General features: G+C 47.8%; 1 protein-coding gene across 1 annotated transcript in view; it reads left to right on the plus strand.

Moving 5' to 3' along the window:
* The window catches only part of OPTN (optineurin), a 592,249-nt gene that overhangs the window by 30,493 nt on the left and 538,337 nt on the right, over positions 1–23,419 (plus strand). Inside the window, exon 2 of the mRNA XM_078674172.1 lies at positions 22,752–22,954. Coding sequence (XP_078530298.1) covers positions 22,774–22,954 — 181 coding nt within the window. The 5' untranslated portion in view covers positions 22,752–22,773. The remainder of the gene's footprint in view (positions 1–22,751; positions 22,955–23,419) is intronic.

The raw sequence follows: 23,419 nt of genomic DNA on the forward strand, positions 1-23,419 counted from the left end.
TAGTGGGACTGTCTGACCCTCCCAATCTAGTCTGGCTAGATGTCGCCTATAATCGTCATGGTTTTTGCACTCATCATGTCCCTGTAGAAAAAACCAAGGGGGGACATTCTGATGCTTGATCCACCCATGTCCTGTTACTGCCCCTTGCATTGATTAGAAAGAAGATCTCTTACAAGTTCTGGGTACCTCAAGTTTAAAATCACAGAGTCTCCTGGAAAACCCTTCCTACTATTTCCAATCCAGGACACCTTTCTTGCAATAAGAATATGCCTATTGACCATCCAATGGGCAGCCTTATTATTCAGGGTTCGTGGGTTTTCTTCTCTGTCATCACCCTGTCAAAACCACTGTGTAAGGGCATGATGCCGGTGGTAGGTCTAGAGTCGGCAGGCCCCGGGTGCTCCGTGCAAGGTCGGCTGATAATGGCACCATGTTGTTGGGTGTGGCTATTCTTCCCTTAGGGTGTTTGGGGGCAGTATTAAGGTTAGGCCTATGAGCTGGCCTTTCCACCCTTATCTGCCCATTATCACCCCCGGCACTAGTAGGACCTGGGACGTTTCCAGTGTTGGTTCCCACCATTAATCCCTTATCTGCAACCTCCTTTGTGCCTTCGGGCTGTCCGCAGTCATGGTTCCCCCCCCTCTATTCTCTCGTTGCTAGGAGCTGACTTGGAGCATGATGCAGTCTCTATTGCCCCCGCCCTGTGCCCCATGGTCGTGGGGGACACAGTGCTGCCTTATGCAAGTAGCAAGGAGAATTTCCCTTCTATTACAGTCATTTTCTTATACAAGGGCCCCAAATGGGTAGTTAGCATTGTTTCCAGCTTAGACCACAATACCTTTTCCGCTCCCTGATTCATCTCTGCCTCCCCACAATTTTGACGCTGAGAGTTGGCTGCAGGCCCCCCTGCTTCTATGACCTTGCTCGGTTTGGCCACACCCCTCTGTTTTGGTTTGGGTTTCGACATATGATGCTCCCCCCCCGGTTCGATTACCTGGGGCCGTAGAATCAACTAAAGGGGATACCATGATTGCTGTGCCCATGACTTTCAGAGCCCTTTTAGATCGTGTGACCACCTCCCCGCCTGCCCTTGGAGTGATTCCTGCGCCTGGTGGATCTGCGATTAGCACAGGCTCTCCTTCACCCGTCCCTACCCCATCGGGTGACAAAGAGATTAAATCGGGATGCCCCTCCATCTCTTCTGTGGTGAGCTGTGACTGATTTAGATCAGCGACTGGCTAATCGATAGGTTGTGTTAACAGACCCGCCCCCCGTTGACGAGGGAGTGGCATGAATTAAGGCATTTGTGTTGTTGCCAGGGGTTGGATTAGATTAGCCTGGCGGGATTCCAACACTTGATTTACACATGGCTATAGTGCCCATGGAGGATCGCTTGTGTTCTATGATCGTATCCAACGAAAGTCTCTTCTCTGTCAACTGAATTTCGTGGATTAACAGAGACTCCGCTCTCTTAAGGAAAGCATCAATGGTCCCCTTTATCCCACCCCCCACCACAGAGGTTATGGCCTTACGCTTGCTCATTCTGGGGAATAAGGGAATAAGGACTTATTTTAAGCTCATATTACACAGGGTGAAGGTAAAATAGAAAACACAACAAGGGTCAGTACCTTAATGGTTACTGAAGTTCTATTGTGATTCTGTCCCGTGGGCTCTGGGATATCCTGGGTCCTTGGAGTCAAGAAGGAGCCCTTCGACCGCCTCCTGGCGCTCGATGATTGTTTGCGGGGCAGCTGATTAATATTTTCAGACGAGACTGTGGAACTTCTTCCCAGTGTCTTCAGGTGCAGCAGTAATATGGGGCTCCAACTGCAGACGTAAAGGGGGTGGCCCAGCCCAGCCTCTGACGGGCGCGGACGGGCCTGCCCTTGGCCCGGGCGCAGCCCGCTCTGCGGGAGACCTGGCCCCCTTCTCAGTGCCTCCTGGCGCTCGACAGCGGTACGCGGCGTGCCCGACGCACGTGCTGATGGGGATTGTAGTTGCGTGGCGTGGCATTGCTCAGGACCCAGCAGCGGACTCTACGGTGCCTCCGGTCTCCCCAGCGATATTGCAGCTCAGGTCGGTAAGAGTCACTGAAGATCTCAACCTTAGCTCTGAGGATCCTTTAGTGTAAAAGCAACTGAATATTGCATTGGACTTGATACATTTTGTTTAAAGTCAACAGAGGAAATTGGACATGCTTTGTCCAGAAACTAAGGCTTCCAAGTTAATGTCCATTTCGTGGTAAGAATGCTTATTAATATATCAGCCCCGAAAACTGCCCCAGATAGTACTTAGTCTCTATAGAAAATGTGACAAGGAGAAATGTGTCTCCTGTGTGTATTAAAGAAAAACAGTCTGACACGTTGCAGAGTTATATGGTGACATATTTAACTGGTTGAGAGAGGCAAATGTGTATGAAATCTGTTCACAAGCTTGAGAAGTGGGTCATATCTACCCCAACATGACTTTCTACTTTTCTGATTAATTGTGGGTTTCTAACGCGCTAGAATCGACTCCCGAAGGAGTATCTCTGCGCTATAGACCGCTGGGGAACCCGTCCTGGCTTTCCCTGTGAGATGGTCCCTACTGGGTATCTCCAAGGTGAAACCAGGCATACCCGGCGTATGTGGGGGGCTGTTGTGGAGATGAGGCAAGCTAATGCCCAGAGTTGCCGAGTGTGATCCCTGGTTAGAGTAGGCACCGAGGTGAGAATTATCGAGTCCGCTGACCCTGGTCCACGACCCTGCCGCGTCGGGAATTGAACCCAGGTCCCAGGCCGTCCTCTGCTTCCAGGTCTGCTGCCTCTAACCAGTGAGCCACACCACTCCACAATGAACTGATGAGTTCACAGCAATGAAACCCCAGTTTCAAATACTACACAGCACTGACTGTGCATGATGAACCAAGTAACAATAAACAAACATTGCATGCACCACAGTACATTGCTTGAAAGGACTGAAATAGGTGATTGGAGAGTCCAGCTACACCGTCTGATACCTACTCAAGAATGGTTCAAAGGAGTTCAAATGCTCACCATCACAAGATTTCATATGAGGTTCATGATGGTTATGTGTGGTGGGTTCCTGAAGAAAGCACTGGCGTAAACATCTCCGTTCTAGAGACTCGCAGGAGGATACTTTAGGAAAGATTATCCAATGGTCAATAAGTCAATCAAACTGTATTTGTAGAGCCTGGCTAATCACCCATGAGAGTATCCAGGTGCTAAGAACACTGCTGCTGGGGAGGGTTAAGTTGAACAGAAGGGTTTTGAGTTCTTTCCTGAATTCCAGCAGAGAGGATGGGGTCTGGAGGTGAAGTGGGTGGTCGTTCCATGACTTAGCTAAGCAGTAGGAGAAGGAGCGTCCTCCACTGTGGTGGATGACTGGGGGCGTGGGCAAGGCAGAGGGAGGTGTAGACCAGGTGTCAGGAGGGAAGGTGGAAGTTCAGGTGGTGGTCCTTTGTTGTGTAGGGCTTTGAAGGTGTGGATCAACATTTTGAACTGATATTTCTTCTCAATGGGGAGCAAGTTGAGCTTCTTAAGGTGGGGGGTGATGTGGGTCCACTTTGGGAGGCCTAGAATGAGTCTGGCAGCTGAATTCGGTCTGCAGTCTCGTGAGGAGGTGCGAGGTGATTCCTATGTAGAGTGTGTTTGGGTAGTTCAGTCGGCGGTGACAAGGGCTTGGGTGGCAGTCGTCTGGGGTCGATGGGAACCCACTTGAAGGTCTAACGGAGCATGCGAAGGGGGAAGAAGCAGGCGGATGAGACTGCGTTGATCTGTCTTTTCATGGTGACCCTACTTTCCAAGATAATGTGAAGGGTGCGGGTATGGTTGATCACAGGGAGTGAAAATCCTAGTTCAGGAGGCAACCAGGCATCGTTCCACGAGGAGGTGTTGTTCCAGAAGATCAGCACTTCTGTCTTGTCTGTTTTGAGTTTTAGGTAGTTGTCTTTTATTCATTCAGCAATGCTCATCCTGCATCTGTAGAAGTTAGTCAGCGAGGCGGAGGGGTCTTCTGCTAGCGAGAGGATGAGCTGGGTATCGTCGGTGTAGGATATGCTGTTTAGTCCATGAGTTCTGACAACGTTGGCTAAGGGAGTCATGTTGGTGTTGAACAGAATAGGTCTGAGTGACGAACCTTGAGGGACACCACCCAAGGTGTTGGGTTTCAAGGTGAAGGCTCGTAGGTGGATTTTCTGGGTTCTTCCGGTGAGGAAGGAGGCAATCTATTTTAGGGCATCTCCTTGGATTCCAAAGTGTTGAAGCCTTTTGATCAGGGTGTGGTGTGATACTGTGAATGCTGCAGAAAGGTCGTGGAGGCTCAGCGCTGCTGATTTTTCCTAGTCAAGGAGGGATTTGATGTCTGGCTGCGATCAGGGTGTTTTCCGTGCTGGGGTTTGTGTGGATTCCGGATTGAGAAGTGTCCAGAAGATTGTTGTTCTCTAGGTGTTCTTTGTGTTTGCGGTTGATGGCCTTCTTGATGGCTTTGGCGGGAAAGGGCAGCAGAGTGATGGAGTGGTAGCTCTTAAGTTTGTTGTGTAGGCGGATGGTTTCTTAAGTAGGGGCGTGACTTCTGCGTGCTTGCATTCTTCGGGGAAGGTGGCAGTGGTGATGGATCCGCTGAAAATGTGTATGAGCTCGCTGCTGATAGTCTTGCCCCCGAGATTGAAGATGTGGTGGGGATAGGGTCCATCGACTATCGTGAGTAGACCGAGTTCATGATGGAAGTGGTGTCTTGTGAGTTAAGCTGGTCCCAGATGGTGAGCAGGTGGTCATGTTTTTCATTTGTGGGGGGCGAGAAGAATGAGGATGTTTGTGGTGGGTTGGGGTTCGAGCTGTATGTAAAAGGTGGCGATATTGTCATGGAAGAAGAGTGCCAGGGTGTCACAGAGTTCCTGGGAAAAGGTGACAATATTTTTCAGTGATTGAGGAGTTGAAGAAGTTTCTGATTATGCTGAATAGTTCCTTGCTGTGGTTGGAACTGGCTCTGATGCAGTCGGCAAGGGAGCTCCTTTATGTCCCATTCAGGAGTTGGTGGTATTGGTTGAGGGATGTCTTGAATGTGGCTCATTCAGTGGGCTCCTTGCCTGTACACCATTTCCTTTAGAGTCATTTGCAGTTGTGCTTCATGGTTCTTGGTTCTGTGGTGTACCAGTTGGTTTATTTGGAGGACCTCTTGAGCGTGGTATATTTGACGGGGCGACTCTGCTGGCGCAGTCGGTGATTCAGGTGGAGAAGTTCTTGGCAGCCTGTTCTAGGTTGGTTGCAGTGTGTGGGTGGGAGGTGTTGAGGGGGCTGGTCTATTGACTCTCTGAGACTTTGTTCCAGCTGCGGTGTGAAGTGCTGAGCGGCTTGGGGGCAGTGCTGGGGATCCCAAGACGGTGAATTGGATGCTGCACCCTAATCGTTCAGCATCCCAATAAAAGTGAGTGATCTGCTGATAAAGTTCTGTAAGCAGCAAGCCAGTGTACAGGGCAAGGAGTAACTGATTACTTTGTGCTGCTGCCAGTAACACAAGTGTCACCACTGTCGCATCAAGAATTGTAACTCGGACAGCATGGTAGACACAGCATGTAGGAGGGAACACTGTCTTCAACTTTCCAAGCTGTCTGCCAAATCTGGCCACATGTTGCCTTTGCAAAAAGCATGCAAGAAGGAGAAAGCCGGAAAACTGTCTTGTAAAATTATATTGCTGTATTTTTTTGTGTGCATCACCCTTTTTGCTGAGGCCAAATGAAGAGCTTCTAGCATCTTTGAAAAGCAAACATGTCTGCGATTTTGCAAATAAAAAGGTTCTTCATTGTTGTTATGTTATCACAGAGCACTGGAAAATATAAGACTCTTGACCTCATCTATCTGAAGCCTCATCACAAGAAACCTTTGACAGGAGAGTGGCTGCAGAGTGGATGATTTCAATCAGTAAGTGGCATTCAATTTGCACTCTCTGGCAAATTATCTGCTGCTGTTGATCGGAATGCCAGAAATACGAATTACATAAATAGCTTACTTTGGTAGACAACGTAAGTATTATTGGTTCTTAGTCTCTGAGCTAAGCAGGAAATAATGAACAGAATATTTGTATAGTGCACCTTTACAACCTCCTGGATGTTTCAAAGCATCAGTGTGCAGGAAATGCTGATGGACTAAAGAGAATGGATTTCAGAGTGTGCCTTAATGAGGGAGACTGGGTTTGGGTGTCTTGTAAACCAAGACTCTCACTTAGCTCTACAAACTTTGTTTTCACACGCGTGGGTGTCACAAGAAAACCTAGTTCAATGCACCAGTGATTGAATGTAAAAACATGTTGTTGTAATCCCACACAACCCCACTCAATACATAGTTTAGTCTGTGCTTTCTAGGTAACTAACATTCCCTGAACAGGGATTCATAGTCACATTGATAATTTGAAAGCACAATTTTGTTCTTTACAATATCGCACACATTGTACACAAGTACTACACTATGAAAAGACACTTTATGCTTAAAAGTTCTTATTTCAAGAGGCTCATCCTGTTGCTGAGCACAATCAAAACGACCACATAGAATATTATTAAAACTGCACTAATACATGAAAACAACATTAACATTTCTACCATAGTGGAAATATCATTGAGCAAACTAACAGCCGAAAACCTACTTCTGTGCACTATACTTTGAGAGCACAGAGTAGTGTAACTTGCAGCTAGTTTTTGATGTAAAATCAATGCACTGCCCACATTTTTACAGCAAATAGCTGACATTATCAGTACCTGGGAGAGTGTTTGCACTAAAGGAAAATACACCTCAGTATCAGCTCCTCTCCTCCCGGACTTGGATCAGTATTCGCCTTCAGCGCAGAGTTGGATGCTGTGGCATCACAGCAGTCTGTCGGCATCTTCTGGCATACTTGGGTGATAATCTGGGGTGAAAGACCACTTCTGCTAAGTGGTCATTTGATGGGAGTTTTATACTGTTGCTTTATCTGATAGGGGAATTTCTGACATAACCGAAGGAAAGTCTGAGATAACCTGCGTCTTAGATGCATTCGTATAAACAAATAAGGTAAAAATACATCAGTTTGGACAACTTGCTTGCCTGTTTTACGACGGTTGATCGTTGATGAAGACTTGGGGCTCTGGACCGGCCCGAGCTCAGGCAATCCTTGATTTAATGCTGTATGATGGGCCCCTGGGTCGCAAACCTCAGCCCTACTCTACCCCCACTCTGATTGTCAGCCTCCACCTCTGAAACTCAAACAGTCCGGCCCAGGCTCAGCGGGGCTCGGTGGTGGTTGCGGCGATGGTTGTTGTTGCAATAATCCTCCGAGGCTCGGGCTCGCAGCACCGTAGCTCCGTAGCTCCGACCTCCTGCATATGCGGCTGCGTCAGACATGTCTTGGTCAATTGCTTCGGGCCAGGCGGTACATCCAGTTACTCTGCAGGGCTTGAGCAGCAGCAGGGTGCTACAGAAACACATCAGCAAAGGCAGACAACTGGCTACAGGGCAGGGAGAGCCAGACAGGGACCAAAAGGGAAGGGCTAGTATGCCAATTAAATTAGATAGATTAGAATGTTGGCTGTCTTTTATGAAAGATGATGCCAGGCTACTGTTACAAGGTTTTACGTCGGGATTTAGGGTTGTGAGGGCATGAGAGTTTGCCGCTGGAAAGCTATTTTAAAATCAGCCAGTGAACACAGGCAAGTGGTGAGAGACAAATTGCGAGATTCAGGAGGGTAGGATGACGGGCCCCTTTAAGGACTGGCCTATTGAACTCCAAATAGTTTTTAGGTCTCGCGCCTGCGATTGCAGGGGCGAAGCACCTGCTGTCGCAAAGCGAGCCTATTGCGATCGATTCAGCTTGCAAGGACTAGCAGGACTTGGAGACAAGAGACTGGCACGAGCACGCAGCCTGCCGGAATTGGATCAGGTTGCGCGCGTGAACACGCGCTCCGATTCCAGCAGTCTCTATCTGTCTGTCTGTCTATCCACACTTCCGCTAGCACAGCACAATTGAGAAGGGTTCACCCGCCCCACAGCACCCAGATCTGTCGCAGCTCTCTGTAGGTCTCGCAAGTCCAGTCCCGAGTATTGCAGCCCGCGCCATGGGAGGCGCCACTGCGGCCCGTCGTTCCACCCGCGCATCTTCCTGAGGCTCTGGCTCCCTCTCGGCGTCCCGTGTGCCCCCCGCTCAACTCCTTGCTCCACCACCAACTCTTTGCCCGCGCGCCCGTCTCGCGCTCCAGCAGCCTCCAAGCCCAGGCGGCCGTTCCGCTGACGTCAGCCGCGTCCCTGACGTCAGCCGCGCGCGCCTTGGGATTGGGTCGCGCGCGTGAGCTTGTAACGTAGACCGCTCACGCGCGCGACCCAATCCCAAGGCACGCGTCGGAATCTTCCTCTGCCATGATGGTGCCCTGTCCGCTCTTGCTCGGCGCGCTCCACGCGCCACTGCCAGAGGAGCTTCGCAGAGACAGAAGCAGCCGAGAGAGTACAAGAGCCACCCCGTAACGCTACCGGTTACCGATGTAGTTCAGCGCCGTCAGCTGCTGGCCGCATACCTCCCACCCGCCGCCTCCCCTCCCCTCTACAACTAAGCCCCACTCAAAAACCCTGGTTTGACTTTTGCTTTGCTGCTTCGATAGATGGAGTCTTCTGGTTTACTTCTGTCATACCATGCGATTCGTTTAACGCTAAAAGAACGTCTTTTTTTCAGGATACCTAGGAAAAGAAAAGATAATGCCAATACGAGGTGCATTGTATGCAAATGCGCTTTATGCATATTCATTTTTGGGACATTCTGCTAACTGGATGGCAGCCCATGCGAATGACTAATGCGAGGCGCTGCCCGGGAGCTTTCACTTAAAGGTCAAAAGGGAAGAACATGCTTCGGTGGCCTGCTCCTTTCCAAAGTGCTGCACTCAGGGGCGGCTCAAGGTTCATGGTGGCCCTGGGCGGACAGCGTAGGTAGGGGGCCCCGGAAGAGGGCCCTTGAAGAGGAGGCCCCAGAAGAGGCGTGGAGGCCAGTGAAGAGGGGGGGGGGTCAGGGTGTTTGGAAGTGGGACAGAGCCGGAGGTTGCTAAATCCCTGCCAGGGGCCACCACGCAAATATGTATTCATCCTCAGAGGATTATTATATTAAGGATATATATTGGCGTGGTGGCCCCTGGGGTTTGGAGGCCCTGTGCAGGTGCACAGCTTGCACATGCCTAAGGCCGGCCCTGCTGCACTAAATGACACAGACTGAGCATCCCCGGCCAGCCTCGCGCCCAACCATTCACGGCCGCCACGGTATTGGCATATTGAGTTGTTTCCCGTTCCTTGTGACCCTGTTTTCACTGGCACATCCTCTTCCCCAGTTAGCAGAGTTGACCCTTTGTACTTTCTCATTTCCAAGCACTATCCAATCTTAGCATACCACCGGGGTTTCATTTTCTCGTGACAGGAAGGACCTGCAAGTGCAACAGGGAAGGTCTTAAACAGATACACGATAGGGAAAAAAAACACTTTTTTACTGCTCTTTCCTTCCCTTCCACTGTCTTTCTGCTCAAGAATATTCTGCTTATGACAACACTTTGCAAATCCGGTCCTAAGGGTGTCCTTATTAGAACAATGGGATCATGGTGAACGCATTATGCACCCACCACGGTGTCCGTCCTTTCATGTGATGCAGAAGTGCAGACGTAACGGCGAGGCTGACAACTTTCTACGCGTCCCCTACCAGCCAGTCACGAGGGTGCCTCATTACCTGGCATTCCTGAGGGGAGGTGTGCGGGGCAATGCTTCGGGAGAGGACTAATAAGCGATTGGGGAGGAGCGACGAAGGACAGTTGAGCTGTAAGACTGATGTCCAGACAGGAAACCACATGAACCGTTATAGACTGTACATATAGTGCCACCGCCGATACTCACGCGCACACTTCATCCCCACAGGGAAGCATTGATTCCCCGTGCTTTCGCTAACCCTCTCCAAGGCAAACAGCACATTAGCCAATGCTTTTTTTTCCCTGTCCATCCTTTGCTGCGTTCTTTGAGTTTGCTGATCAAAGTACTCATGAGAAAATTGAAAGACTGCTTCCATGAAGTGGAGCTTGCACGCTGTTATGTACTTCTGCGATGGCCTTCATGTTAAAATCACCTCAGTCGGGTGCTGTGCACTGTTATGACTATTTGAGCAGCTCTGCAATCCATTTCAGGCAGTTTTTGTGGGGTTTTATTCATTCTCCTCCTCGTGTTTTTTAAAGTTTGCCCGATACATAACTGTCAGGTGCCCTCGTGCCTTGTCTGTGAGACCAAAAGTTATGAATAAGATCAAGTGACTTAATCGTAACCACTGGAAATTGTTCTGGGAGCATTCCATTCCAGCTAGTCAAAGAACCTCCTGAGGCAGAAAGCCGGGAGCTGTAAGCACTGTAGAATTGTTTTTAAAACGTGTAAAATACTGTGTTTTTATCTACCTGCACTAAACTTAGGCTTTCATCTCCTTACCTCCCGAACAGCCGATTTCGACGCTGTCACGGGGGAATTCTTCCTTTCTGCCGCCATCACCAGCGAGTGAGTTAGCCCCGCCCACTTACGCTGGCCACGCCCCCTCTTTCAGGTTAAAAAGGGCGCGCTGATCACAAGCGCCGCCTAGTCAAAGAACCTCCTGAGGCGGAAAGCCGGGAGCTGTAAGCACTGTAGAATTGTTTTTAAAACGTGTAAAATACTGTGTTTTTATCTACCTGCACTGAACTTAGGCTTTCATCTCCTTACCTCCCGAACAGCCGATTTCGACGCTGTCACGGGGAATCCTTCCTTTCTGCCGCCATCACCAGCGAGTGAGTTAGCCCCGCCCACTTACGCTGGCCACGCCCCCTCTTTCAGGTTAAAAAGGGCGCGCTGATCACAAGCGCCGCCTAGTCAAAGAACCTCCTGAGGCGGAAAGCCGGGAGCTGTAAGCACTGTAGAATTGTTTTTAAAACGTGTAAAATACTGTGTTTTTATCTACCTGCACTGAACTTAGGCTTTCATCTCCTTACCTCCCGAACAGCCGATTTCGACGCTGTCACGGGGGAATCCTTCCTTTCTGCCGCCATCACCAGCGAGTGAGTTAGCCCCGCCCACTTACGCTGGCCACGCCCCCCTCTTTCAGGTTAAAAAGGGTGCGCTGATCACAAGCGCCGCCTAGTCAAAGAGCCTCCTGAGGCGGAAAGCCGGGAGCTGTAAGCACTGTAGAATTGTTTTTAAAACGTGTAAAATACTGTGTTTTTATCTACCTGCACTGAACTTAGGCTTTCATCTCCTTACCTCCCGAACAGCCGATTTCGACGCTGTCACGGGGGAATCCTTCCTTTCTGCCGCCATCACCAGCTAGTGAGTTAGCCCCGCCCACTTACGCTGGCCACGCCCCCTCCCCCCTCCCCATCGCCCCTGAAGCTCCTATAAAACTATGTGCCTTAGCCGGAAGCGCAGCGGACGGGCGCGACGATGGCGTGCCGAAGGCAAGCCCGTCTGCGCCTGTCCGCGCCAGACCGGGCCTCAGGGCACTGCACTACGACCCTCCTATCACATACTCGGCCCAATCCCTCCGGGATCTTCAACACCCCGCACCCATGACCTCTCCCACTGCCATCCGACGTATATCCGCCCTTGGCATTTCGCGCCATGACCAATCTCACCTAGACGGACACCCTCCCTCAGCCACACCCTGCAGGAACTTCACCTCGCTCAGGGTATTATACTTAAATACTCGTTCGCTGGTGAAACATTCCGAGGACATTTTTGTCCTCTTGTCCAATTCTAACCCTGCCTTGCTCCTGCTCACAGAGACCTGGCTAACCTCTGAATCCCTTCCTGATATTCTGGCAGCCCTCTCCCCTGATTACTACATCCTCCATGCCGACCGCCCAGACGACCGGCCCGGAGGCGGGGTGGCTGCCATTATATCAAAACGTCTGACCTCTATCTCCTCTAACTCCCTTGCCCTCCCGGGGGTTGAGAATTTACTCTTTAGCGTACAAACTGACATTGGTTCCCTTACCCTTCTCCTTCTATACCGGCCACCCCACTCTATGCCCTCCTTCTCTTCCATTCTGAGTGATCAACTGTCCACCCTGCTAACAGTGCATTCCAGCTTCGCCATTTTTGGTGATCTAAATTATTGGTTTAACAACCCCAATGCTGGTCCGCATGCCACAGAGCTCTTCGAGACCCTTGAAAATCTGAACCTCACTCAGCACGTTTCCCAACCCACTCATATCAAGGGTCAAATCTTGGACCAGATCTGGTCCAGCAACCTGGCCTTGTCCTTACCAGACATTCTCCCCTGTACCTGGTCTGACCACCACCTGGTGGACACCACCATCACAGTCGCCGGCCAGACTCCCATCCCTCTAATGGCCGGGGGTCAGTCACGGAAATGGAACAATTACGATGCCCAGGGCTTCCTCACCACCCTTGCCGATTCTCGCCCTGACCTTCACCCTTCCAATGACATTGATCAAGTAGAACAAGACTTAGATTCCTGGTTAGAATCGGCTAGCAACCAGTTTGCGCCTCTAGTCTCTTTCCCCTGTACTAGGCATCGGAACTCCCACAGGTGGTTCTCGGACGATCTTAAGACCCTTAAATTAAAAACGCGCCAGTCAGAACGCACCTGGAGACGTGACTATTCCGACTCTTCCAGACAGGTTTACCTGGCCATACGTAAGGATTACAAATCTGCCATTAGGACAGCTAAAATGGAACACTTCTCCAATAGGATCGCATCGGCGGCAGATAAATCCAAGGAAGTGTTCAGAGTTCTGAACGAACTGACCACTGATGAAAGAACCCTGCCAGCCCAGACCCCTACTCAGGCCTCCTGTGACACCTTGAACTCCTTTTTCTTGGAAAAAGTTATTAAAATCTAAAAATCTATCCCTCCCCCTCCCCAGTCTCCTCCCCCTGACCGCTCCTCTAACAACCCTCTGACCCTCACCACCTTCCCCGCTTTAGACACTATCTCTTTAGCGGAACTTGCTATCCGTGTGAAATCTGGATCCCCTAAGGACTGCTGCCCACCCTCTGTCTTGCGGAGCATCTGTCTCAACTTGCCAGACAGCATTTTACATTTACTCAATAGCTCGCTCAGCAGCGGCAGCGGCCCCACCCCCTTCAAGGAGGCTATCCTAGTGCCCCTTCTTAAAAAGCCGGGTGCTGATCCTGCTGAGCCATCGAACTATCGCCCCATCTCCCTCCTTCCGTTCTTTTCCAAAATCTTAGAGGCCCATGTCACTCGCTGCCTGTCAAACTTTATTGAATCCTCCCACCATCTTGAGCCCAATCAGGCTGGGTTCCGACCTGCCCACTCTACCGAGGTGGTCATTCTAGCAGTCATGGATACACTTAGGAGCAATGCCGACGCTGGGACTCCCCAAGCCCTCGTCCTCCTGGATTTATCTGCCACGTTCGACACGGTGGACCATAACATCCTTCTCCACCATGTCGAGCAGGCAGGCGTCCAGGGCCTCGCTCTTGAGTGGGTTAGATCTTTCCTTACTGGAAGAACACAGGCAGTCTGACTGGGCCCCTACACGGCTAAAAAATCTTTCACGCCCTGTGGAGTCCCCCAGGGCTCCTCTCTCTCTCTCCCCTTCTATTCAATTTGTATCTCCGGCCCCTGATTCAATCACTTCTCAAATGGAACATTACTATTTTTAACTACGCCGATGATCTACAGCTTGTCTTCTCACTCAACTCCCCATCGGCCACTAACACGTTCCATGCAGTCATGATACACATCCAACATTGGATGGACCAGAACCAACTCAAACTGAACCCCGGTAAAACTGAGCTCCTTATCCCTGGCCTTAGCCATTCTCATTGGGGCCCTCAGTTCTGGCCTCCGGAGCCCGGTCCCCCTCCTACTCCAGCCAAAACAATAAAAAGTCTAGGCATAATTATTGACGTCGAACTCTCCCTCAAAGCCCAAGTTGGAGCGGTAATCTCATCATGCATGTTTCAACTTCGGAGGATTCGGAAAGTTCGTCATCTTCTCCCCCCTGCGGCACTTACCCAAACTGTCACCTCACTTGTGCTTTCCCGCCTGGATTTCTCTAACTCTATCTATCATGGCCTCCCACTTTCCTGCTAAACCGCCTTCAGGTCGTCCAGAATCAGGCAGCCCGCCTGATTCATGGCTCGCCTAGATGGCAATCTGCTAAGCCTCTGCTTCACAGCCTTCACTGGCTCCCAATGAGTCAAAGGGTCGCCTTTAAGGTGGCATGCCTCACCTTCAAAGCTCTCCACTGTGCTAGTCCAGGGTTTCTCAAATCCCTTATCTGCCCCTACCGCCCCACACGCAACCTACGATCCGCCCATTGTAACTTACTCATCACTCCTAAAAATAAAACTAAGAAATTTGGCGGACGACGCTTCTCTTATCTAGCCCCAACCCTCTGGAACCTTCTCCCCCGGTCTATTAAATCTTCCCCCTCTCTCCTCTCCTTCAGGAAACATTTAAAAACCAATCTCTTCCCATCCCTTAGTTAGGCTGTCCGTTCCTTCTTCCTCTTACTTTGTCTAGCAGCGCCAGGAAGCTTCGGCGTTAGTGCGCTTTACAAATGGCACCTAACATAACATAACATAACATCTGCTGTTTTGCTCACTGTGCCACCCAAGGAAAGTCTTGCCTGAGCGGCTAGATTATGCTCCTCTTGAGCAGGCCTAGAGCAGTCCAGACGTTTGAGGCTTTGGGACACCTGAGAGGTGCACCCTGAGGCTTTTCAGGAGAGTGAACTACGGCTCGTACATTGTACATACCCTGCTACTTACCGTACATAAAAAGAGGTGGATGGTGATCCTTGGATGAATTTTATTACATTCCATCATTTATTTAATTTGCTGACTAAACCTTTCCAGACAGGGAGCAGCCATATGCCAGGTCTTCCTGGCCCCACCCCGAGAGACGTAGGGTGAGCCGCTAGCCACACTCCCTCTGACCAGGAAAAACAAGCAATGGCAGACGTGCGTTTATGCTATTACTTCTACAAAGTATAGTCCCTATACAATGTTGGTATATAAAAACTTCAAGGTGCTAGTTAGGCATACCAGTGCAACTCAGGATGACTCACTGAAAAAGACACACAATGATGCAGGGGAATACTCTAATTAATCTTAACCCTTGAATACATGGCACTAAATATTCACACATAAATTAGACGTTTTTCAGATGAATCCAGCAATCACTATTTGTTTTGCTCCACGTCATGTGTGACACCTACTGCTCAACCTGGATTTTCAGCAAGTTGTATATGGTTTTGCTCTTGAACGTATATCCCAGCATTCAGAGTTCTTTAACTGAAATACTAGGCCAGGCTGGGTGAATTTACTCCAGCATGGGACCAAAAAGTAGTCGTGTGAGGAGTGAACCACACGGTGTCTCATCAGAACCTAAGAGTTGGGTTTACTCCAGGACCCACGTGCACTGCGATGCAGGTGGCAGAGCGGATGCTCCCCGTGGATTTAGGTAAGACAGTGCACGCTTCCACCAGGGACACTCCACCAGCCGTCAGTGCACGCTTTCACCAGGCACACACACACCACCAGCCGTCAGTGCACACTTTCACCGGGCACACACACACCACCAGCCGTGAGTGCACACTTTTACCAGGCACACACCACCAGCCGTCAGTGCACGCTTCCACCAGGCACACACACCACCAGCCGGCTGTGCACACTTCCACCAGGCACACACACCACCAGCCATCAGTGCACAATTTCTGCAGGCACACACACCACCAGCCCTCAGTGCACACATCAATTGTTAGCGCATCCACAATTAACTATTGTAGCAATCGCAGTAGGGCGCACTTTACTTTTAAACCTATTCATTTAAAGCGCAGCATGCCACCATTGCTACAAAAATAAATACACAGTTTTTTTGGCCTACAATTTAAAGGCTTTTGTTGCAATTGGTGTTGCAATATTTAGCAATGCCAATAGCTCAAACTTAATTAATGCGAGACCTATTGCATTGTAAATGCTTGTTCTGATTGGAGTGTGACCCAAAAAAAGAACAGGGGCAGTTTAGGTTGATTTAACACCTCTCTTGGCCAGAAGGACATTCAGTCAATGATTTCATACCTGGAGAACACGTTTTTGTGACATACTCATCAGTGTATTATTATTGTTATTATTGTTATTATTATTACAGCTTACAAAGTGCTCTGCTACCTCCAACGGAAGTGTCCCGGCGCTAGTAGTGCAAAAGACCAATGGAAGCTAACAGGAAAACGGGGAACACTATGGAAGATCGATGAGCCATGTTTTTAGAGCTTTCTTGAAGATGGACTCCGATTTCGTTTTTCTCAAATGTTCAGGCATAGGGTTCCAGAGTGTCGCGGTTTTAACCGAAAAGGCCTGGCCTTTGCGAACCATCGGATAGCCAGAAATTTCTCGTCAGTAGATCTGAGTATCCTATTCTTACTATATTTTTGAAGTCTCTGCCTCAAATACTGCGGAACAGTGTCATTCATTGCTCTGTGAGCCAAAGTAAGTGCTTTATATTCTATTCTTCTTTTCACAGGCAACCAATGTAGAAAAGGGGGGGAGGAGGAAGTCACTGTCATAGAGATGCAGATCCTGTTGGGCCATTTGAACTTTGAGTGCAGGGCAGTGACACCGGGGAGGACATTTTGTAGGAGGTTGGGCATGTCACTCTCCGGTTTGCCATTACGGCACCATCATATCAGTCTGTCCGCAGGTATGAAAGAGGAACTGAGGATGTGGTGAGTCTTTCTACAGTCCTTTAATGGGATTCCCCTAGCAGCAGTAATTGGGACGCTCAGATCTTTTCAGATGTGGCAGTGGTTTTAGTGTGGGGCTTTATTGTCGGGGGCATTGGTGTGCCGCCGAGTGATCATCAGAGAGGAAGCTGGGTGGCTGCAGCTTTGCATTGCTGGAGTTTTTTCCTTTGATGGTGGCAGTGGTGCTATGGGGCGAGCGGTTGATCTACAGGCGAGTTCAGGTGGGAAAGGTGGTTAATAGGCAGTCAGCGAGGGACACAAAGCTGTTGAAGTTGCTGAGTTTTTTTTTCATAAGTGCCTGAAACTCTCACAGCGGGAGAGGTTCCATGGGCTAGCCATGAAGAGGACCCGGATTCCCAGGATCTTTGGTCAGTAAGAGAGAAAGGATGCTTCAGCTGGTAGCAAATTCCCTAGTAGTCTCTACGAGCAGAGCTTATGCCCAGGCCTGATCTGAATTTTTAGTGGATGAGACCAGGTGGAGGTCCGAAGAATGGGGTAGGACAGAGAATCTCATTCAATTTATAATGTCTCTCATAGAAAAAGGCCTATCAAGGGTGACCATTTCCTACAAATTGGTAGTTATTGCCTTTGTAGGCAAGCTTTTGTGGCGTTGTGAGGTCTTTGACATTGGCCGTTTTAAGTGAGTTGCTTTTTGTTCTTCCCAGAATTTGCAGAGGTGAGACAGTGTTGTTCTTAGCCCTTATGTCCTGGATGTTTTTTGGTGTCTTTCGGGTCTCTGAGCTTTTGGGTGTTAGAAGGCATAGGGGCATTCTCTGAGAGGACGTTAGTCGATATGTGGAAGGCCTGAGCGTCTGGCTGGACAAATCCAAAACAGATAAAAGGAGTGAGGTCAGGAGCATACTGCTCTGGGTATATCATGTAGCTCAGCTGTACCCAGTTCAGTGGGAGACAGCTTTTTGGCCTCTGTCAGTGCTTGGGGGTGGTGGGGGGTTTCAGCGTGAGGGCTTTAAACCAGTTAAGTCTTTTCAGTTGTTAGCGATAATGTGGAAGGCGCTGGCCCTTTTTGGCTTGGATGCATGCGTTTTTGGGACTCACTCTTTCGGAATAGGATTGGCTACAGAATCGGGTAGGCGGGGTTGGTGTTGGGGGTACCATAATGGACATGGGTAGATGGGTATCCAATTGTTTCCAGCGCTATGTTAGAGGAAGGGAGGGACTTTGTTGAATAATTGTATAGGTTGTCAAATTGTGTTTCAGTTTTAAAGGTTCTGTTTCCAGACATCAGGCTGCAGGTTTGACTATATGGATTGTGTGCCAGTCATTGGGAAAATGGGCAGAAAGACATGCAAGGTCCAACAGTCACAGGGTGAAATTGGGCTTTAATGTTGCTGTGTATTCAATCGGGTGGAATGGGAAAGGGGAAATATGATGGAGGGAGCTCCTCATCTGTTTGAATGCACTAGTAATAAGGGATAAGTGTCCTGATATACTGCTTATACACTTAGGTGAGAACGATTTACTGCTCCAGAAGGGTTTGATTTTGATTAAATCTATGAAGGAGGACTTGAGGGAACTTCACAGGATGTGGGCTGCTTGTCACGTGTTATGGTCGGAGATATACTGCTTATACACTTAGGTGAGAACGATTTACTGCTCCAGAAGGGTTTGATTTTGATTAAATCTATGAAGGAGGACTTGAGGGAACTTCACAGGATGTGGGCTGCTTGCCACGTGTTATGGTCGGAGTTTGTGCCCAGCAGGGTCTGGCGTAGGGCCATCAAGGCAGCAGCCATAGATGGGTCTAGGAGGAAGCTGAACAAGGAAATGCACTCGTTTTGCAGGGACCTCGACCTGGGCAGAGTTGACCATTGAGACCTTCATTACGAGGTTGTGGAATTTTTCTGAGGTGATGAGGAACATTTGTCCTTCATGGGAATGGAACTGTACTTGTTGCAATTAAAGTTGGGGTTGGCTAAGGTGCTTAACATCCGTTAGTTAAAAAAAGATTTCACCAGTTGACTGGGGCAATGGGGGGGGGGAGAGTGGGGTGGGGGTAAAAAAGGGCAGAGAGGGTTGACCGAGAAGTTGCCATGGTTTACCGAAGTTTATTGTTGTCAGTGTCAATTCAGGCTGAAAGAGAACGGGAACAGTTAGGCAAGGTAACGCCTGGATGAGCCAGGAAGTTTAAGGTTCTGTAAGAATTTTAATTAGTTAAGCTTATAATAGTTGAAGTACAGAGGGAAGGGAGTTTAAAGATCTCAGTTGCAGTTGACTAGCTCTGGAGCAAGTACGATATTGCTGAATGAAGTTGCGAGTGGGGTCACTTAACATAGGTGAGTAACTTTGTATGGTGAAGTTGTAGCTTTGTTAGGCAAAGGCCAAGTTTGTTTTGTGATTTGCACCTGTTTCAATATAGCAGCCTTTTTCACACAAACCTGGTGTCAGTGGTCTGCGCTGCTCCCTTCTTACCGAACAAGGTTGCTGAACACCATATATTTTGACCTAAACCATGATATCCTCAGTTTGAAAGTGTTACATCAATTAGAGCCTGACAGTCTGGCTTATCAAAGTTTTCATGTATATATTTCAACTCAAAAAACTTCAATAGCCAAGTCAAACATCTTCAATATAGAGGCGAGCATACTCGTGGTTCCTACACTTTAAGCTTTTTCAATATTCTTGACCTGTATCACCGTGCCTCGCTGTTTGTTCCCAACCGTGGGTGAAGCAGGCTTTATTACTTTGTTCCCTCAACTAAAAAAAACAAATATGAGTGTGACCCCTTCCCTATTTGTCTCCTGCAAAAGTTCCTAAACCAGTTTTATCCATTGCTGCCAGAGACTAATTGGTGAAATACTGTTACACTGAGGATACTCAGGTTGACTTTCAGAAGGACCTTGACGGACATCCATATTTTGTTGACTGAGTTAGGTACTGAGCAGTTGTAAACCTTTATGGCCCAATGGTAGGCCCTTAAGTTTCATTTTTCCTTCCTGACACTTATGTTGCGAAGATTTGATCTCATCTCAGCCGATGCCTAGGTCTTAATATGGGTGGATTTTTGTAGCTAATACTTCAAGAGTATTCCCACAGGAGAACGAACATTCTAATAGCATGGTGAAATAATCATTTATTTATTTATTTTATTTGATGAGTTTTATAAAGTGACATTATTAGGGCAATAAGATTGTACGTAGCTTTCAGATGAGTTAATAGTTGGTTGCCAATCTGAGGAGGAGAGATCGATCTTCAAGCAACATACACCATAATGACCTTTTGCAGACTAGAAGCTGATTGAACGTGGCATAGTTGGAGTCATTCATTTAATTCTTAAAATCACTGAGAAGGACACAGTGCTGGAGTTCTAACCATTGGAGATATTCCTTTTTCCAATGCCTCCCAGAAGTAGCTATAGTTCTATCTTCCAACGTTAGCAGAGGCAATGGAATACCAACAAAATATTAGAGGAGAGGATGATTTACTATTCTAACCATGTATATTCATGGAAAGTGTATGTGAGTTTTGATGTAATGTCAGCAAGAATGTAAATGTAAATGTATGTGTCTTGTAAAGCGCACTGCTGCCCTGAGGCGTCGTGGCGCTGTAGACCGCTGGGGAACCCGTCCTGGCTATCCCTGTGAGATGGTCCCTACTGGGTATCTCCAAGGTGAAACCAGGCATCCCCGGCGAATGTGGGGGGCCGTTGTAGAGATGCAGAGTGTGATCCCTGGTTAGAGTAGGCGCCGAGGCGAGAATTATCGAGTCCGCTGACCCTGGTCCTGCCGCGTCGGGAATTGAACCCTGGTCCCAGGCCGTTCTCTGCTTCCGGGTCTGCCGCCTCTAACCAGTGAGCCACACCACTCCAAGCAGGGTAAATACAAATATGGGTATGTCAATGTACATGCGATGCATTCATTTTGATGCATGCTGGGTTGAATTGGCTTTGATAGTTGGGAAACCTGGACTGATGAAACACGGATAGTTAAAAGATCTGAAGGCAAGTTAATGAGGAGCGGGTATGGTAGGAAATTGATTTTTATGACCGAGAGAACAATAACCCAAAGTATAGTTGGAAGTGTAAGTAGGGGAGGTAACTGTTTTGGAGGCGATGAATCTGTAGCCCATGGAGACAGATGAACAGACTGAGATAAAGCTATTTTTAAGTATGCCATCAAAAGAGATTTCACTTAGATTTAGGTTGAGCCTGTGTAGCGCATGCGCTGCTTTGCGAGGCATGCTGTATTAGAGTATGGACATGAAGCTCCTTGCACTCTCCACCCATATTTTTCATTGACTTGTGTATTTGTCCTTTGTAAATGCTAGCTTCTGATTCGTTAATAGGCTTGTTAGTTCCTCAGTACCGCCTTGTCTTCATTTGTAACCTCCCAAGAGGACTGACCCTTTTACTTCTGTTGTTACACGGTATGTCTTATTTAGTCTGCAGGCTCTATTTTCTTTAATGAGTTTCTCCTACTGCAGACACAACTTGCTTTACTGCAACATTCAGCACACCATGTCCCTTTCACTTTCCTAGCAGCGGCCACTTCTTTGAAATGAAATAGGTCTCGCATTTACAAGAGTCTGAGCTAGTGGCATTGTAAATGACAATGCCTTTTATTTATGTGTTAATTTTCAAAAGCAGATGAACAAGAGGCATTGTCATTTACAATGCAAATAGCTTAAACTCTCACAAATGCGAGATCTAATGCATTGCAAATGCTTGTTTAGTATATGGCTGCAGATAGCTGTGCCTGTATGCTGACAACACTGAGTTCCATACTACCAGAGCCACGGTATATTGCAGATGTTTACATTGTGTCGTTGCTACATTTTCTTTATGCCTTACAATTTTAAATTTGTAGAATAATGAGAATACCAAGTATCTATTTTGTGCATTACAGGAAAGCCAGATGCTTTAAATTTGCTAAATGCTTGCTTACCATAAGTTGGTGACTATAATGGATGGACCTCGGAAGGATGAAATCCTCAATCCATCTCTTTTCCGTGTCACTCCGCAATTAAAAAGCCGATAGGGAACCCTGATAAGCTCCTCTCCGTAGTCAGATCGCGGTGTCTCCTCCAAACGTTACTCGCACTCCTTGTTGTGACGCGACGTCACAACAAAGAGATGGATTGAGGATTTCATCCTTCCGAGGATATTAACACCCAGTCACAACAATTAACGGGTGCACTTTCAATTCCTGGAGATGACCGAGGATTGCCTTGATGATGACCATTCTCGTTTTTAAAGCCTTGGTTACATATCCATTCGGGAGAGATAGACAACTTGTTTTTCCAATCGCCTTGATAAAGTCTAAGGGGAGACGAAACATGTGTTGGCATAGTGACAGTCTTTCATGCTGGATGTAACACCAACGAGAATAAAAAACGTCAAATTGAAGAATCTTTACTGTTTGGACTCTGTATATTTTAGTATGGCCCAGAACATAAAATAGAATATTGATAGGAGCAAATCATTAATCACGTGATTTTTGTATGGGACTTGCGACTTAGAGCAATCTTACCTATCCGATACTTGGGGAGACTTTAATTGTTACTAAGTGTGGCTAGGACGCACTTCAGTAAATTGCTCCTGTACCTAGGGGGCCTGGCACAAGTGTGTGTTCTTGTAACATCTTGATACGGATCAACGTTTTCCATCCATGTTTCCTTAGAACCTTGACTTTTGCCACCTTCATTTTTTCGAAGAAACACATTTCTCTTCATAATATTAGTGTGTTTTTGTTATTTTAATCGGATAACCAAAATGTCTTGTGTACCATTCATTGACCGTCCAAGGATGGCTTAAATTTGGAATGATTTCACAGCCGAAATGTAAAGGTGTCATAAATGTAGATTGTAAAAACCTATAAATGGTGTAGCTGGTTAAATCATAAATAATTTTTTACCAGCCTTAACAAGTCACACTAGTTCGAAATTGTGGTAACTTGTTGAACACTCAAGAATTCCAGCTACATTTGCTTTGGCTATGCATGTTTATAATTTTCTTTCTACGGCAGAACGTTAAATTATTCTCTTTTTTGTCAAAGGGGGAAGTAAGTCTTTGCCGTGATGGCAAACCAGCAAGTCCTAAGTTCTGAAAATGGCGCATCTGGTGAAAATGGTAACCCGTTCGGAAATACGATTGCAAATGGAGGGCCTAGCATAAATACACCAAGCCTTGCCACAGTGAGTCCTGAAGAAATGCTGCGACAAATAGAAGAACTGATTGTGGAAAACTATGATCTAAAAGGTAAACAGTTATTTTCTTAAGATAATGCCCTACACTTGCATTACAAAAGATTCTGTGTTGTTATAAGTCGCAAGCCACTATAACCAGAGCAAGAGAAGTAGAATTTGAAACCGTCTGCCCCTTTTTTTTCTCTTCACTGTTCACTTTTAGGTGTCACCTGCACAGAGCTTGCGCTGTGGTTGTGAAATCTATTGTATTTAATATAAATCTTAAAAGGGGCATATGTTCCGCACTTGCTTTTTATTGGTTGGTGTTCTTCCACTTACTTTTTCTCTGTTTCTATTAGCTATACCATACTATTTCCTGTTCTTTCTCTAGTGTGTTTCCCTTATCAGTGTCCCTACGCCCAAGTACTGCTTTCATGCACTTTGGTGAAAGTTCTTTTTTTTTAATTGATGTGCTATTTTACACACACATTGCGAAAACCAACGAAAGTATCAGAGCACTTCACAGAGAGATTACGCG

Source organism: Lissotriton helveticus, chromosome 1_1 (assembly GCF_964261635.1).
Source record: "Lissotriton helveticus chromosome 1_1, aLisHel1.1, whole genome shotgun sequence".
NCBI lineage: Eukaryota > Metazoa > Chordata > Amphibia > Caudata > Salamandridae > Lissotriton > Lissotriton helveticus.